The following is a 13,718-nucleotide window of genomic DNA, read 5'->3' as shown; positions in this document are numbered from 1 at the left end:
GATGAAGATCTAGAAAGATAATGAATCCTAAATAAACAGATCTAATAAATCATAAAATCCCTGTGAAAAACTCTGAACCTAACAAACAAACTACTCAGACATATTCAATGAAGAACAAAACATAATTCTGAATAATAAGCAATTGAAATTAAAAGAGTAAAGAGGGAGTATATGAATTCTTCTCTCAAAGAAGTTCAGATCTATCTCTCAAAAACTCTCAAAATCTCACATGGTTGCAGAAAAATAAAACTTGCTAGAAAATAACTTAAGGGTTTCTAAAACCTAAAAATACTATTTATATGTCCAAAAATACGTCAGGAACTTGTGTTGCAATTATGGAAAACTTCGGGCAACTTTGTAAAACTTCCAAAACTTGGCTTCTCTCCCAGACAAAACAGGGTGTCGACCGACACCAAGGTGGTGTTGATCGACACCATCACTCTGAATCGAATCCAACTTCTCTTCCTTGATGAATTGCTCCAAAATGATCCAAATCGCTTCACTTTGCTCTATCCATGCTAAAATCCTAGAAAACCTGTAAAGACTCAAAACATCCTAGAAAACAAATCAAAAGACTCTAAAAGACTCCTTATATCATGGTTAAAAACCAGAAAAACCATGATATATCAACTCCCCCAGACTTAACCTTTGCTTGCCCTCAAGCAAAACAAAAGTTTAGACCTGTGAAAGAGGTTTGAAAAGTGGGAACTCACTCAACTGCATGATGATTCTTATTCGCACTCTTCATTTACCTGACTCAAGAACTTACTTCTTATACTTAACCATGATAAGCACAAACATTCTTTACTCAAATCCCACAATCCTTTGGAATCTCTGAAATCTCTATTATCATCTCAAGTCAATATTAAAGCACAAATAAGGTGAATTCTTACCAAGGGAATTTCGATCAATGGCATATGGACTCTCTTCAGGCCAAGACATTCTTCATACATCTCTTTTCCTCTCCCTTTTCTCACTTCCAAGGGGTTGATTTCTCCCTAATTTTCTTTTCTTCTCAAAGGTGTAAGCGAATATTGGGGTCATCCGTAATTTACCTACCCCTCGCTTCCAAGCTTTGTGTGATCATTTGACTCAAGAGTAGAATAATGAGGTCACAGGTAATTTACCTACCCCTCTAAAATGATCAAAATCATCTCATCTTTTATTCTTTTTTTTTCCTGATCTTTTTTTTTTTAAGTACTGAAGGAAAGAGAGAGGGGAGACTTACTTTGAAAAATTTGTACTGTCTTGTATGACCCGAAGAAGAAGTCTAGTCCACTGATTTCCAACCCCAAAGTAAGAGATTTAAGTCCATTTAAAATCTTGATAAAAGTTGAGACAACGTTAGATCAATCAGATATCCATTGAATAAGGGCTTTCGAGATTGTTGATAAGGCTCATAGTCTTTCTAAGCTTCAGTTCTGAGATCAAGCATAAACAAATAATCATTAGAGTGTTAGCCAAATAAGAGAAATCATTAGTCAAGATCATAATTCCCAAAGACAAAAAGAAAAATTTGAAAAATTTGACTCAAACTTTATGGTTTTGACTGACACAACTAAAACTCAAAAACAAAAACCTAGTTAATAAACAACCTCTCACAGACTTAAACAACACTGTCCCCAGTGTTTTCAAGTAAGAGAAAAGCAAAAAAAAAAAAATCTATGGAAATTGTAATGAAAAGATGAACTGATTCTCGGGTTACCCAGCGGTGTCGACCGATACCATAGCAGCGTCGATCGACACTCATCATGAATGGTGGTTTTTGGCCGTAACTCCTTGTTAGTTGCCTTTAGTTGTGTTGATGTGTTGTTGGATCAATCCTTGGATGATTATTCTGTTAAGAAACACTCAAACACAAGTTAAAAGCAACATGATAGATATATAGTTCATAATTTCAAACAAAAGCTGACTCAATGCAAAAAGAAAAATGACTCAAAAGGAAAATAAAAAACCTAGAAGTGGGTTGCCTCCAACTAAGCGCTTGTTTTCAGTCATTAGCTTGACTGTTTTGAAGCTCAGGCGTCCGGTGGATCAGAACATGGCAGTGAATGCCTCCGAGAAAATGTCCTCTTCATCCAAGGTGGTGTATAAGCTTTAGGTGCATGAGGTCTGCCAAGGATGTGAGGAACAGGACTAGGGCGGGATTTAGGGATGGGTTTGCTTCTCTTATGTCCTGCAAAATCATCAACAGAAGAAACAAGCGCTCTACGATAATCTCATGGCTTGGTTAACTGCAAAACAATTTTTCTATCTTTGAAATTTTTATTGATGATAGGAGGGAGATTAGGTGCCGAAGATGTGTACTTTGGCCTTACCTGTGGACTCTGGAGTGTGGAGTGGGGAGGTTTCTGTTTGGGAACAACTTTCTGACTTGAAGCATAGAGAATGTCATGCGAGCTCTCAGTTCTAGTCAAGTGTGGGCTCGGTCGCAGAGGGGTGTCGACCGATGCTGATAGGGTGTCGGTCGACACTGAGCCTGTTGCTCGTGTATTTGCTTCTTTGCAGCTTATCCCAGCAATCTTCTCAACAGAAAATATTTGTACATCAATGGTAGGAGCTCTCCTTAGCTTATCCATCTCAAAGTTCATACTCAAACCTTCCACATTCAGTGCTATTTGTCCCTTCTGCACATCTATGATGGCACCAGCTGTAGCCAAGAAAGATCTTCCTAAGATGAGAGGATCACTAGGCTCTTTATCATACTTCAGCACCACAAAATCAGTGGGAATCATGAAGTTTCCAACCTTAATTGGAATATCCTCTAAAACACCTTCATGGATTCTTCGGGATCTATCAGCTAAGATAAGAGATAATCTAGTTGGCTTGAATTCTGTCATCCCAAGTTTCACAGCAACAGAATGTGGCATCAAGTTGATACTAGAACCGAGATCACAGAGTGAGTGAGCAAACCGTTCTGCAGAGATAGTGCAATCAAGTACAAAGCTCCCAGGATCTGGTAATTTCTCTGCAGTCCTACACTAAATCATCGCACTCACTTTATTAGAGACAACCACTTCTTGCTTCCTCTCTTTCTTTTTCTGTGGAGGCTGGTTCAAAAGAATTGCACTGACATCCTTGGTAAGCAGAGCTCCTTCTTCAGGGCTCAAACCATTTGATACCATTCTCTTCACATAGCGCTTAAGTGGTGGTGAAAGCTTTACTGCATCAATCAAAGGCATCTCAATCATCACCTTGTCCATCATTGCCTTGCATCTAGCATCCTCAAGTTCCTGCTTGGACCTTCTTGGCTTAGGAAACGGGACCTTAGGCTTGTACACTCTCTCAACAGCTGCTGGAACCTGAGATTTTGCAGTTTCGGGCTCTGTCTGAGATGAGTGTCGACCGACACCCAGGTGGTGTCGATCGACACCATCATCTGAAGCCGACAGATTTTACGATTTCACTCCTTTTTCTGCAGAAAAAATTTCACCATCATCTTCATCTCTCAGTGATATGGCATTGCAAGCATGCTTGGGGTTTGACTCAGTTCTTCCAGGAAGTAAACCCTCTTGTCGTTTGACAGACCCAGCAGTCTTTGCAACTTGATTCTCCAATTACTTAACATGTACATTCAGTGCATCAATCTTTCCAGTAAGCTATGTGTAGACATTATCAATCTTCCCATTGAATGTCACTGTCAAATTCTCCTGACCTTGCAAAAGTTACTCAAGCATGTCCTCCATTCTAATCTCCGAAGAAGTCTTAGGAGGTGGAGACTGATAGGATGAGTTCCCATAGGTTCTTGTATAACTGTTGTTCTGTTGTTGCTTCTGGTAATCTGGGTTAGGAGTGTACCCTAAAGAGTTCCCATTGTAAGGCTTGTTGCCTTGCTGATTTCCAAACCGCTGGCCTTGATTGCCATAGACATAGTTCACATTCTCCTCTGTATTCTCTGGCTCTGGCTCAAATGCCTCAACTTCAGCAGCAAATTGGACTGACTTCTTACCCACTAGAAGATTATGAACTGAATCCAGCTTGGCATTAACAGAAGGTAACTGGTTTGAATCAAATCCTCCATGCAATCTCTTCTGTTCAGCATCTGCTCTTTTAGTGCTATTACTGGAAGCCAAATTCTCAATCAAAGCTTCAGCATCTTCTGAAAATCTTGTCTTGAAGTTTCCATGGCTTGCAACATCTAAGGCTAACTGATACTCCCAATCACATCCTCTGAAGAAGATACTTAACAATTGTACTCTTGAAAAGCCATGATGTGGACAATCCCTCTGATAAGCCTTGAATCTCACCCAAGCTGCCTTGAAAGCTTCATCTGGTCTCTGCTTGAAAGAGGACAACTTGACTCTCAGCTCATCAGACATTGCATCATCATAGAAATAGTTCAGGAAAGCCACCTTGATTTGTTGCCAAGATGTCAAAGATCCTGCTGGCAACTGTTTTAGCCATTGAGATGCTTCTCCTCCAAGTGAGTATAGAAAAAGCTTGCAGTAGATGTAGTCTTCAGTCACACCATTGGCCTTGATACTGGTCACCAGATCTTCAAAGTGCTCAATATGGTCCAAAGGTTTCTCATAGGGCAGGTTAGAGAAAGGTCTTTGCCCAACTAGCTGGATGTAAGCAGGCTTAAGCTCAAAATCATTCATGGGGAATGGAGGAGGAACAATTGCAGACCGGTTCTCATACATCAAATCAGCCCGGTTAAAGTCAGCAATGGTCATGATCAAGTCTCGGTTCTGTTCCTGTCTTCGAACTGGGTTATTTATGTGGTTTGCAGCTCCACGTCCGTCAGCTGTAAAGGGGTGTCGATCGACACCATCAGCTTGTTCGTCGACCACAACAACTTCAGCAATCACAATGCCTTCTGCATCAATCTTTTGGCCCTGCTCATTGCGCAAGTGACCCTCTTGATCCCTCAAAGCACCATCCTCATCACACATTAGAATGACTGTGTTAACCATCTTCAAGGATTTGGCTGCTTTTCGGTTTTCACGCTCAAGTTTTCCCAACTCTTGATTTGTAAGCTTTACAGTAGGACCAGTCTTGTTGCTCCTTGTGTTAGGCTTATTTGGCATGTACCTGAAACACACAAGAGAAGAAAAACAAAAACGTGTAAGTAGAAAATAAAAGAAAAATTTAAACGAAATTAAAAACTCAAATCAAATGGTAGATCAAAGAGTCCCCGGCAACGACGCCAAAATTTGATAAGCTCAAATTAAACCCTAGAGCTACTCTCTCAAATTAAGAGATCACTGCAGTACTTAGGGGTCGAATTCCACAAGGACTCAAGACTACACAATAAATTATAGAGTTTTATGATTACGCTAAACAAATTGATTTAAATAAGAAAAACAATACAAACTATTAAAATAAAACTGTTGTAAATTCAAGGGATTAAAAAGCTAGGTCTAGGGAATTTCTCAGGAAATTATGAAATATTAAATCAATCAATAAATTAGAATTCAAGCAATTAAAAATCAGATCTAGAACTCTAAACTCTTTTGTAAAATAAATCAGTTTTCACTGCAAATATTATCTAAATTTAAAACCAGAAAATCCAAATCTCTTTGTAAAATTCTAGGTTAAAAATCAGCTTTAAAAACATGTTTAGATAAGTTCACAAAATTACTAAATCAAATCTCTTTGCAGAAAGTAATTTTGCTCATCAAAAGGTTTTATCAGGAAAATCAATTATATTCTCATATCAATTTATTTTCCTAGAGTATTAATTCTAGATGTCCAATCAAGGATTAATATGAAGAACAACATATGATGAAGATCTAGAAAGATAATGAATCCTAAATAAACAGATCTAATAAATCATAAAATCCCTGTGAAAAACTCTGAACCTAACAAACAAACTACTCAGACATATTCAATGAAGAACAAAACATAATTCTGAATAATAAGCAATTGAAATTAAAAGAGTAAAGAGGGAGTTTATGAATTCTTCTCTCAAAGCAGTTCAGATCTCTCTCTCCCAAAAGCTCTCAAAATCTCACAGAAAAATAAAATTTGCTAAAAAATAACTTAAGGGTTTCTAAAACCTAAAAATATTATTTATATGTCCAAAAACACGTCAGAGACTTGTGTTGCAATTATGGAAAACTTCGGACAACTTTGTAAAACTTCCAAAACTTGGCTTCTCTCGCAGACAAAACAGGGTGTAGACCGACACCAAGGTGGTGTCGATCGACACCATCACTCTGAATCGAATCCAACTTCTCTTCCTTGATGAATTGCTCCAAAATGATCCAAATCGCTTCACTTTGCTCTCTCCATAATAAAATCCTAGAAAACTTGTAACCATGATATAAGGAGTCTAAAACCACAAAAACTATATCACAAATCAAAAGACTCTAAAAGACTCCTTATATCATGGTTAAAAACCACAAAAACCATGATATATCAACTACCATGCTTTCAAATTAAAATTTTAAACTTAAACTCTAATCTCTAAATGCTAAACTCTATTTGTCAAAACTATATCATGCGCATAATTGTAATTGTGTCAAGTAGTGCTATTTTTGGAAATTTATGGAGTATGTGTTAATTTTGTTATAAAACTTGTGTCAAAGCTATTTTTGAGTATGTGTTAAATTTGGAAACAAAATTTATTTTGTGTTTTTGGTGAGAACTGTGAGGAATTTCTCAAAATATCATACTTAATGTTTTTTTCAAAAATACTACATTTTAGTTTTTTTTTAATAATACGAAAAAAAAAATTAAGAATGTATAATTTTTTTAAGATTTGGGTTGATAATTTGAAATGTGATATTTTTGGAAAAACTTATTTTAATGGTATATATAAAAATTTCCCATAAAAAATAAATTGATATTCTGAGAGTAATCTACTAGTTTGAAGTTCTATATTATTATCTAACATATTATATATTGCTCTCTCTATTTTTCAAGATTACCAGATTTTAAAACTATATTCACTAAAATATCAACTTTTTTTGTTTGACCGCAACCTCACCCAATTTTTTGTCGATACCCTTTTGGTAATGTCTAATATCAAATTTTGTATATTGACGTTTATCGAACTAAAATAATCCAGGTTATATACCTAATTATAATTAAATCTAAATTTATTTGTAAGGGTAAGGGAAACTATATGATTTAGTATAAATTAATATAAAACATGTTACTTGTATATATGAATTTTCAATTCAAGAGTAATAATTGATAATAAGTGAATTAGCTCATATTTTTTATATACATTTATAAGTCCCATGGATATGAGATTCTAAGCATCTTTTTTTGAGATGATGGCTCTTATTATGTTCCATCTCGAACTTAATCACAGTTTAGGACAGACGATAAGTTCTATTTGGGATACCCTACCTAGGTCAACAAACTTCCAAACAATGATACTGTATATCATTTTTTTTTTCCTAAACAATTTCAACTCAAAATTAGTTAACAGTTAGTGGATTGATTTAATCATTATTTTCTAATGTGAGGTTTGTAACAAAATATAGAGATATAAAACATCCTATAATTTGAACGGAACGGAGGGAGTAATATATATTTATCAAATGTAGAAATTGTAGAAACTGTGTACAAAGAATTACAGTGACGGAGACAGTTCAAGTTTGTCTAGAAGAAAGTCCAGTCTGGCTATGCGTTTTGTTGGCAGCCATGCCAATAAATTAGGTTGATGTCGGTTTCTTTTGTCGTTTAGGGATAAACATTTTGGTGGTGACCGAAGAAAAATGTTTTGTGAAATGACTCAAATCACTTCTACGTTGAAAAAACAATTTTGGGCCTTTGGCCCAATTTTGAAGAGTGTAATTCAAGTTTTATCCACCGACGTCGTTTAAGCTCATCATAGAATGCCAAAACGGTGCCGTTACGATGAGTATTTGTTTTTCTTTTTCAGATTATATCAAATTTTCGCCGACTAACGGTGGATAATGCAGTGAAGGGACGACGATGATTCTGATAACTTCACCGACGGTGACGTATCTCCATCACCGCCTCCACACTTCCCAAACCAATCCGCCTCGCCATTTACGCCGGAGTAGTGAAATCTCGACCGTTGAACGCTGCTGCAATCCATGGCATACAACAACGGATCGTTTCAAATTACGAACACGAAACAGTTCCTCGTTCTCGTGCTTTGCTCGCCGGAAACCGGAGACGGCGACGGTTGAGATCGAAGATGATTATAAACGGAGAATCGTTCGGTATCTTCTGTGGATTGCTGAAGCTGTGTATATACTATGGCTCTTTCTTCTTCCTTATGCTCCTGTGAGTGATTTTAACTTCAAAATTCATAGTTCTTAAGATTTATCTATGTGTGAAATTCACTAAGGTTTATGTAGAATGTGATGAATCTTGATTATGATTTGGATAGTTATAGGAAATGAGAACCATTTCTTCAATTTATCTGCTTGAATGTTTTTGAGAATCGATTTAGGTTTGTTGTAACTTTATGGTTTTGAATCATAGTCTTAGTTTATGAAATCTAGGCATTGATCTATGTGATTAGTAACTTATGGATTGTGAGAATTTTTCTAAGGTTTATGTAGAATCATCACATTGATAATTTTGTGAATGAGAACCATCATATCTCTGCTTGAATGGTTTGAGAATCGAAAAAAGTTTTTTTGTCTCTAGAAATTTGCATGTATCTTAGATTATGCGTTTTTTTTTTTAAATCAGAAATGAGACTCTTTTGATGAACAGGGAGATCCAGTGTGGGCAATTAGTTCAGAGACAGTGAATTCTCTTTTGGGACTTTCTCTTAATTTCTTCTTTGTCTTGCCTCTTGCGAACTCCGGTATGTTCTGCTTATAAGAGTCTTGTGTTTCTCTGATCAATTATATCGATCGACCTCATGAACTTGATTTTTTGACACTTGGTGGCAGAACAGCTGGTATTCAATTCTTACAAGCTCCTGTTCTTCACCCGGTAATGTACCATTAAACTTGAAATGTTTCCTTTGGTGCAATAGTGATAGTATTTTGTCATTCTGTTTTAAAATGTCTTCAACAAAAATCAACAGATGGCTGAAGGGTTATTCAACTTCGTGATAGCTTGGACACTCATGTTTGCTCCGTTGCTATACACAGACCGAAAGAGAGATGGATACAAAAGCTCTCTTGATGTCTTATGGGGTCTCATGATGTTCCTCACAAATAGTAAATGCAGCTTTGTGTTGTTTTTTTTTAATATCTAATAAGCTTAGTTTCTTCTTAAAGCACATCTCTAAAGTAGTTTATCGGTTCTGTTGATCTCGTGTTGCGAACAGCGTTTCTAATCCCATACATGGCTTTACGGCTCAGTGACGCTGACCAGAATGATAAATCTAGCAAAATGTCTCAACTTGGCGAAGCGATGACCAAAGGTGCGCCAATAGTTGGCCTGACCGGAGCTACGGTGTGTCTGATATCAACATTGTGGTCTCTCTATGGTCGAGCAGATGGAGATTTCGGTGGAATAATGGACAGATGGCAGTATCTCATTGGTTATTTGGGATCGGAGAGACTAGCTTACGCTTTTATATGGGATATATGTCTGTACACAATCTTTCAGCCGTGGTTGATTGGAGAGAACCTGCAAAATGTGAAGAAGGGCAAGATTGAGTTGGTGAGTTATCTTAGGTTTGTTCCTGTTTTTGGTTTGCTTGCATATCTTTTGTTTCTCAATCTCGATGATGAAGCAATTTAGTAAGTTATTTAATTGGTATACACAATCATGAATTGTATCAAATTTAATTATATTGTGGAAAATTTGATTGTATTTGTAGCTAGAAATTTAAAAACATCACTGACAATGAAAAAAAAAATCGTAAAACATCAATTTTTTTTTGGTACTATGATACTATTACTATCCATACAACCAAACAAAGTTAACGAGAAAATTGACATACACAGTTGACATTTGATATCTTTTTGTACTATTAACATGTACAATTTACATGTAAATTGACATATACAATTTAGACATAAAATTCATATACAATATTTTGTACTATCCATACAACTAAACAAATTTAACGAGGATATTGACATACTTTTTTTTGGGGCCAAAGTTGATACCTTATATTACACCATTTTTTACCAGTAATTATTTTTTCAAAAACTTAAAAGAGTACTTTCAAATATCTAAGCCATTGGAGAACTCGTGTTAATGAGAGGTCACATAAACGTCTTCTTTATGCGGATAAACTGATCAAGGCCGAGTAATGTTTTCACAATCTCCACATCACAAAACATACATTTGATCCCCCGTTGTTAACCTATTAAGTGTGGCCAACCAAGAGAGGAAAGCAAATTTCAGAGTTGAGTTTGGAAAGCAAAATGCGCTAGTCCATTGGTGTTGTTGTCCCCCACTGCGAATCAGAGACCAAGTGACTTTGGTGGAGAACCTTGGAACGAAATTATCCCTGGCCCTCGCCAAAGAACAATATCAACCTCTTCTTCACGATGCCTATCACACCTTGTCCAATTCATCCTCAATCTTATACAACAAGACCATAAGGTGTTGACGTCATCGATGCTGAAGAGCCGCAACGACTATAGCAGAGAGGGGAATCCATAGATCGATCACACCACGATCTCCTAGAGCAACATGAAGGGGACCAAGAGGACACCAGTTATCAAACCAGAAAGAGGTTTTCTTGCCACTTTGTACTTCCTTGTGCAGGAAATTTATGCCTGCAGTCGATACTTTAGGAGTTTCCTCCACATCCAGGAACAAGAGGTAATATCCCCCTTGATCAACCAAAAGGACTCGCCCCGAAGAAGCTCACGATTGATCCAATCCACCCAAAGTGAACAGCCCGAGACAATGCACCAGATAAGTTTAAAGCAGCTTACTTTTTTTGCTTCCACAATCGATTTTAAACCCTACCCGCCTTCCACTTTAGGCCGACACACATCCCGCCAAGCAACCTTTGCCTTAGTAGCATTCGAATCAGGACCTGACCAGAGGAAAGCCGAACAAATTCGTTCTATCTCTTCAATACATCCACTCTGTAAACGGAAAGCAGAAATCCAAAAATTAGTCAAACTTAAAATTACTGAACTTAGGAGTTGCAGTCTACCATCATAGGAGAGAAACCGATTCTTCCAGGAGCTTATACGGGAGTGCATCTTTTCCAACAGAGGGAGACAATCAACTAACGACATTTGTTTGGTCGGAAGAGGGAGCCCCAAATACCTGATCCATAGACCTGGATCTACCATCAGAAAACACCATAATGTTTTCAGCAAAACATAGGTGAGTAAGCTGCAAATTTTGACATTTCGGATAAAGCCAAACTCTCTATTCGCAGCAGCCTTATCTAGGATCTTGGACAAAACATTCATGCACATAACGAAAAGGTATGGCGAGAGAGAGCTGCCCTGATGCAGCCCGCGGGTACTTCTAAAAAACCCAGTCAGTTCCCCATTAACTTATAAAGAGAAAGAAGCAGTAGAAATGCACAGGGTGATCCAATGAGTAAACTGAGGCAAAAAGTCCAAAACCAAAAAAATATTAAGAATGAAAGACCACTGGACTAAGTCAAAAACCTTGGAGATGTCTAGCTTTATTGCGCAGCGAGGAGAGACATCTGGTTTATTATAGTCTTTGACAAGCTCAGTCGCAAGAAATAGATTCTCTATCGGTAGCCTATCTTTGATAAATGCAGACTTTGGAGCAATAAATCCAGGCAATAGTCGCTTAAGTCTGTTGTCAAGAATCTTTGAAATGGCCTTGTATAGCACATTACAACAAGATATTGGTCGGTAATCTTTCATTGCCCTTTCATCAATTTTTTTTAGAATCAAAACAAGAATAGTCGTATTCAAACCCTTTTGTAGAAAACCATACACAAAAAGATTGTACAAAAAAAGATTGGTTTATCTATCTTTTTTGATAAACTAGTTTAGCACACCTGTATTCATTTCACAGAAAAAAAACACTTGAATCTACTAAACGAAATGTTATTATGGGTTTAAACCGAAGCTAAATTAAAAATAAAATATTACTACACTACAAGATTTTTGTAGTGATATATGAAATGTTATTTGAGTTAGTAAAAAAAAAATGATTGCCAACAATAAACATATGTTATGTGTACAACCCTATAAACATTCAATTATGATGTTTTGTTGACCGGCGTTGACCAGAAAAGTATTTAATTTTTTTAATAGGAAAAGGTATATTTTGTTATAGTTTTATAACAAAATGTACTACATATAAAATTTGGTGGTATAGTTATATTTTTGTAAAATTATACAAATTATTTATTTTTTTCATTTATTTATCATTTGTTTATCAGAAATAAATAAAAAACCGTTATTATTTTTCTGATCAACGCCGGTCAACACCGGTCAATGCCGGATTTCGGTCAACAAAACACCGGAATTTGATGTTTATGACGTTGTTCACATAACATATGTTTGTTTATGCATGTTTTTATACGATGACAATAATTCATGTAGTTAACAAAATATATATATTGTTTATATATGTCACTATGTGTTAGCATATATTTAAGGAAAAATGATTGCCAGCTACTTGAAGTATAGGCCAACACATGGCGACACATACAAACAATATAAATGTCTTGTTAACTACGTGAACTATTGTCATCATATAAGGACATCCATAAACAAACATAAGTTATGTGTACAACACCATAAACATTTAACTCCGGTGTTTGATTGGCCAGAATCCGGCGTTGACCAGTATTTACCGACGTTGACCATTGTTAACCGGCGTTGACCAGTATTGACAGACGTTGACCAGAAAAAATATTCAAAATTTTTTTTTTTTCTTTTTTCCTAAAAATAATATTTTTTTTTGCTTTTATGTATTTTTGATAAATAAATAAAAAATATAAATGATTTGTATAATTTGTAAAAACAAAATATAACAACAAAAAAAATAATAGAAAATTATATACCAAAAAAATTAAAAATTTTATGACAAACAAAATTTGTGGTATCTAGTAACTAATTTTGTTAATACATAAAATATACCAAAACAATATAATATAACTATACCACCAAATTTTTATGTGTAGTAGATATTTTCATAAAACTATAACAAACATATACATTTTCCTTTTAAAAATCATTTTTTATTTTGTAATTTCAAAGGTAGGGGTTTTAAATATTTTTTTCTTTTTTACTTATTTATAAGATTATGTCATTTGAAATATTTTTTTCTTTTTTTCTTATTTATAAGATTATTGCCAACTATTTCTTTGATTTTACACAACCAACCTTTGATTTTACAAAATCAACTTTTTTTTAATTATGTCTTTCATGTAAATAAATAAATTTTTTATTATTTTCTTCTTCTTTTTTTCTTATTAAAAACAAATAAATAGTTGGCAATGTCTTGCATATATTTCAAATGACAGAATCTTATAAATAAGTAAAAAGAAAAAAATATTTAAAACCCCCACCTGGTGGAAGCCCCTTTGGCCCTGTGGTTGGCCTAGGGTTCATTAATGCTTCTCTGAAGTTTGAGCCACAGATAATGCGATTTATTAATTGTGCAGATTAATGAAGGCAAATTTAGAGACGATCTCCAGTGATGCGTAATTATCGCCGTTTGCCGTGATTCTACATACACATGAAAGTGAGCATAGAGAAAGAAGATGATCATCAAGAACATGGAGCAAGCGAGCAAGAGTGTTTGTAGTGAATCTAATAGGATTGGAAGGAATTGTCCATAATAGAATCATATGTAATTATTTTCATAATTTGCAATTAATAATAAATCCAGACGATTAAAAAAAAAAAAAAAAAAGGCCA

At 35.5% G+C, this 13,718-nt stretch overlaps 1 protein-coding gene across 1 annotated transcript; it reads left to right on the top strand.

Annotated features, from left to right (window-relative positions):
* On the top strand, positions 7,833-9,705 carry LOC104779779. The gene is made up of 5 exons (XM_010504160.2): positions 7,833-8,211; positions 8,650-8,743; positions 8,837-8,874; positions 8,969-9,104; positions 9,215-9,705. The coding sequence occupies exons 1-5, from the start codon at positions 7,894-7,896 to the stop codon at positions 9,631-9,633; spliced, it is 1,005 nt and encodes a 334-aa protein (XP_010502462.1). The 5' UTR covers positions 7,833-7,893; the 3' UTR covers positions 9,634-9,705.

The sequence above is a fragment of the Camelina sativa genome, chromosome 4 (genome assembly GCF_000633955.1).
Source record: "Camelina sativa cultivar DH55 chromosome 4, Cs, whole genome shotgun sequence".
Taxonomy (NCBI): domain Eukaryota; kingdom Viridiplantae; phylum Streptophyta; class Magnoliopsida; order Brassicales; family Brassicaceae; genus Camelina; species Camelina sativa.
This window is presented reverse-complemented; position numbering and strand designations above follow the sequence as displayed.